Here is a 5,000-nt window from a genome sequence, read left to right as displayed (position 1 = left end):
CGAGGCAACACCGATCACGTGGGATGACGCCAGAGAAATGTGCATTACGCTGAGCGGCAATGGGTGGAGTGTGGACTTGGCTTCCATGGACACGACCACACAGCTTGAGGCCTTCGCTGAGGCTTGGGACACCGTTGGTACGTGAATGAAACGCCTCGATTTCAGGACCATGTTGGTGGGTGGTAATGGAATTATTATTTTGCTTTGGGTCTAAAGTAGTTAGAACCCATTCGATTTCAAGAACATACTAATTATATCTTATAATCTTCATGATGTGTTCTTAACAGGAGCGGACTACAGGCCCTACGGTTACATGTGGGTGGGCTTCTCCCGTGAGACTGGCCAGTGGGCCAACTTGGACGGAGTTCCCTTGTCCACCTACTCCAACATGTGGCGGGAAGGCCATCCGCACGACATGAACATGGACGTGTACATCGAGGACGTCACCTTGACCTCCGGTGAACAATCACAAGGACGATTCTATGCTTCATGCACGATGAGCGAGACACTCGAGAGGGCAGTGTGCAGGGCTTTCCCCGCAGCTTAAGCAACTTAAAAGAAATAAATAGATAAATAAAAAGTATATATATGGTGAACGTTGTTTATTTTCATTAAATATCCTTGCAGGGACACTTATATCTGCATATCAGACTTTATGTGTTTATAATACTTTAAACTAGGATATATGATTGTGGTGTTTCTGTTAGAAATACTATAATCTAGATATTACGATTAGAGTTACTATTATAGATGAGTAAAGCAAAATTATGTTGAATTACACATGATAAGAAGTCTGATACTTATGCTAATACAATATTTACTGAAACTAAATAAAGACAAGTTATCCCTGTCAATGAACGTTTTCGCTTCATAGAAAACGAACATTTCCTGATGAATAACTTGTTTTATTCATTACTGAAGTAACGTGTTTGTGCCTATTTATTTATATTTTTCATTTCAGCGATTAACTGACAAAAGGTCAGTCCTTTTCACGTCTTGATTTTCCGTTCATAAATTGCAGCCTTGGAAAAATGGAAAATGTATCAAGGACAAATTTGGGAAAACTCTGAAGAAAATATAATACATACATATAATAGCTATAGACTTGCCACGGGGGAAGCGTAATTTTTAAGATGAAAATGATAACCAAGGCTGTGATGAACATCTTTATTTAGCAAAAGACGACCGTCTTTATCTTCAGTAATACAAAGAGCGAACAAAATAAATACATCAGAAAGGCAGGAAAATAGTTCAAAATTATAGAAATAATAAAATAAGCGAAATAAAGAGAAATGAACGAAACAAGGGAATTATTTACAAGAGACAAGACAAGTAAAACACCATAAAGAACTAAACAGGTAGTTACGGACTACACCGTAATTAGCTGTGTGGCTGTTGTGTTATTGTTTACCTCTGGCTTCACATTATGGATGAACAAAGATCCAGAGATTAGGAGGTCGAGTCTGTTGGCAAATGAGGACGGAATTTTGAAATCGCTGTGAGTATTGGGGTGGTTTTCCATGTGTGAATGTTGGCGAATTGCAGAGAACGCCGGTTTGCTCAGAGGTAGACCTTTTTTATGGACCTCCCCATATGTTCAAGAATTCTATACTTGAACCAACGCGTCGTTGATTCAATATACCTATTAGCACAGCTAGGACAATTATACATATATACAATGTTTAGACATAAGTCTGAAGCAATAGTCTCTCTTTAGCAAAAGTGTTGATAGTATGGTTATTCGTAAAAACTATATTGAAGTTTACCTGGGGAATGAATGCTTGAGTAACTCACGTAACTGTTTTCGAAAGCAATAACTTACCTACCTACAACAGCTGAATCCCTTTCACAACTTACTTTAGAAAAGAAACAGTTAATTTCTCATATAAACATTGTCACAAAACTAGATTTATTGAAAGTGAGACAACAGTTTCGGATGGAATCCAGGTGGATTCCGAAACTGTTTTACATTTCATATCTAGTTTTACATTGTGGGTTTTTCTACCATAGTATCTACACGGTAGTGTTTTTTCACCATTCATTGTCACAAAAGATATAGTTTTTACTTTTGACAGCTGTTTGTACACTCGATGGAGTTGCTATGGGTTCTCCCATTGTCCCTAGTTATGCTGAAACTTTATTTTAAAGCACTGAACAACGACACTAATGGCCCCAACAGAAAACGATATAATGCCTTAAGAGGTCAAACGGTGTCGTCGGGGAAGTCGCCGCTGTGGCACAAGTGGTAACGCGCTGAACCGCGGTATATAAGTATATATATATGTATGTGTGTGTGATTTATCCGTAAATAAATCTCACTAATCACCTTAATGAAGATAAATAAACAATCGGCACCCTTAAATAACTAATTCTCACTGGGGTAATATGAGTGAGAAATTTCCCACACAATGACCCGTAAGCCTAATTTCGTTCCCTTATCGTCATCTGTTTCATGAGCGATAGAAACAATGCAATTCAACGCCATTCGATAGGGGTGTAAGCTAAGGTATAAAAAGGGTCAGATCCCTTTTTCCGACACCTTACATCGCCATGAACGGACTGAGCGGTTTCTTCGTCGTGGCTCTGGCGGCCGCGACCGTTGGTGAGTAATATGTGTGTGTGTGTGTGTGTGTGTGTGTGTGTGTGTGTGTGTGTGTGTGTGTGTGTGTGTGTGTGTGTGTGTGTGTGTGTGCATTTATAAATAAATGTGTATATATACACATGTATACATAAATACATATGTATATATTTCTGTATACATGTATACATGTATATGTAGGTATTTATGTATACCTGTATAAATACATATATATATATATATATATATGTATTCATATATTTGCATATATATATTAATTTATACACACATATAAATATATATAATGTGTGTGTGTGTGCTATGTAGTGCAACGGTAGCGATCTCGTCTAGCAATCCTGCTGACCTGCGTTCAAATCCCTCGCCACCAGTGGATGGTAACCCCGGTCATTCCTTGCACACAAGGGTTAACTTAGAAGCAAAGTGAAACAGACAGTATGTCACCAAGAATATCCATTGTAACAAATAGAATATAACTAAATTATAAATTATAATTATAATGATAAATTTTATATATAATCATATGTATATATATATTTATACAGCTACTTATCTATGCATACATGTGTATAAATACATATATATACATATATTTATACTTGTATATATGTGTAAATACAAATATAAACATATGTATATAAACATGTATATACATACATGCATGTATACACACACACATATATACATATATATATATGTATATATATATATAAATGTATACATATGTAGGTATATATATACAATATATATATACACATATATGGTTGTGTATGTGGATGTGTATGTATATGTATATATGTATATATACACATGAATACAGTTCATATGTATATATATATATATATATATACACATGAATACAGTTCATATGTATATATATATATATATATATATATATATATACACATGAATACAGTTCATATGTATATATATATATATACACATGAATACAGTTCATATGTATATATATATATATATATATACACATGAATACAGTTCATATGTATATATATATATACACATGAATACAGTTCATATGTATATATATATATATATATATATATGAACCGTACTCGTTTTTTCAAATGTAGAAACCGTATGAATGAGAATGAATATCTTCACAATACGAGTTATGTACTTGACCGGTTTCTATTATATCATGTATTTCTGAAGAAGATACCGAAACCAGTCAAATACATCTCTTGTATTCATTCTCATTCATACCTTTTCTATATATATATATATATGTATATACACACACACACACACACACACACACACAAATACACACACATGTATATATATATATATATATGTATATATGTATATATATATAACTATGTATATATATGTATATATGTACAAATATGGATATATATACACATATATCATCGAAACCGGTCAAATACATCTCTTGTATTGTGAAGATATTGATTCTCATTCATAGCTTTTCTATATTTATACAGATATATGTATATATGTATATATATATATATAGTTACATATGTATATACACACATATATATGTATAAATATACATATATAAATATACATATATATGTATATATGTGTATATATATGTACATATATATTTCGAACTCTGGTAGTTCATCTCCTACAAGAAATTAAAAATAAGACACAAGATATCTGGTTTCATTTTCATATCGGAACGAGAATGCCTTCACCTTTATCACCTCGACAAGCTAGTGCTTAATAAAGCGTAAACCCTGTTCTATGACCGGCTTTCTCGTCTGCCCGCAGGTGCCCAGTGCCCCGACAGCTTTTTTGAGGCAGAAGGAGGATGCTTCTATGTTTTAGACTCCGAGGCAACACCGATCACGTGGGATGACGCCAGAGAAATCTGCATTGGGCTGAGCGGCAATGGGTGGAGTGTGGACTTGGCTTCCTTAGACACGACCACACAGCTTGAGGCCTTCGCTGAGGCTTGGGACACCGTTGGTACGTGAATGAAACGCCTCGATTTCAGGACCATGTTGGTGATTGGTAATGGTAATGTTTTGTACATTGGATAATGCGTCGTAATACCATTTTTAAAACAAGTGTTCCAAATTAACATATCTTATAATCTCATTGGTGCGTTCTTAACAGGAGCGGACTACAGGCCCTACGGTTACATGTGGGTGGGCTTCTCCCGTGAGACTGGCCAGTGGGCCAACCTGGACGGAGTGCCAGTGTCCCTCTATTCCAACATGTGGCGGGAAGGCCATCCGCACGGCATGAACATGCACGTGTACATCGAAGACGTCACCATGACCTCCGGTGAACAATCACAAGGACGATTCTATGCTTCATGCACGATGAATAAGGCAATCGAGAGAGCACTGTGCCGGGCCTTTCCCGCAGCTTAAGCAGCTTTAAAAAAATAATAATATATGGCGAATGT

General features: G+C 35.7%; 2 protein-coding genes across 2 annotated transcripts in view; both read left to right on the top strand.

Moving 5' to 3' along the window:
• The window catches only part of LOC125037013, a 2,916-nt gene extending 2,369 nt beyond the window's left edge, over window positions 1–547 (top strand). Inside the window, exons 2-3 of the mRNA XM_047629975.1 lie at window positions 1–137; window positions 288–547. The exon at window positions 1–137 is cut by the window's left edge and continues 61 nt beyond it. Coding sequence (XP_047485931.1) covers window positions 1–137; window positions 288–547 — 397 coding nt within the window. The remainder of the gene's footprint in view (window positions 138–287) is intronic.
• A 2,003-nt stretch (window positions 548–2,550) lies between these two features.
• Window positions 2,551–4,975, top strand: LOC125037012. Its single transcript, XM_047629973.1, has 3 exons — window positions 2,551–2,602; window positions 4,358–4,555; window positions 4,706–4,975. Exons 1-3 carry the CDS (start codon window positions 2,551–2,553, stop codon window positions 4,963–4,965), a joined length of 510 nt encoding a protein of 169 aa, XP_047485929.1. The 3' UTR covers window positions 4,966–4,975.
• Window positions 4,976–5,000: the final 25 nt, after the last annotated feature.

The sequence above is a fragment of the Penaeus chinensis genome, chromosome 22, assembly GCF_019202785.1.
Source record: "Penaeus chinensis breed Huanghai No. 1 chromosome 22, ASM1920278v2, whole genome shotgun sequence".
NCBI lineage: Eukaryota > Metazoa > Arthropoda > Malacostraca > Decapoda > Penaeidae > Penaeus > Penaeus chinensis.
This window is presented reverse-complemented; position numbering and strand designations above follow the sequence as displayed.

Bases quoted from the DNA above. Each gene is read 5' to 3' on its own strand.
- LOC125037012 (XM_047629973.1), top strand. From the start codon at position 2,551: ATGAACGGACTGAGCGGTTTCTTCGTCGTGGCTCTGGCGGCCGCGACC. The intron at 2,603-4,357 runs GTGAGTAATATG...GTCTGCCCGCAG, and splicing joins TCTGGCGGCCGCGACCGTTG to GTGCCCAGTGCCCCGACAGC. The intron at 4,556-4,705 runs GTACGTGAATGA...CGTTCTTAACAG, and splicing joins TGAGGCTTGGGACACCGTTG to GAGCGGACTACAGGCCCTAC.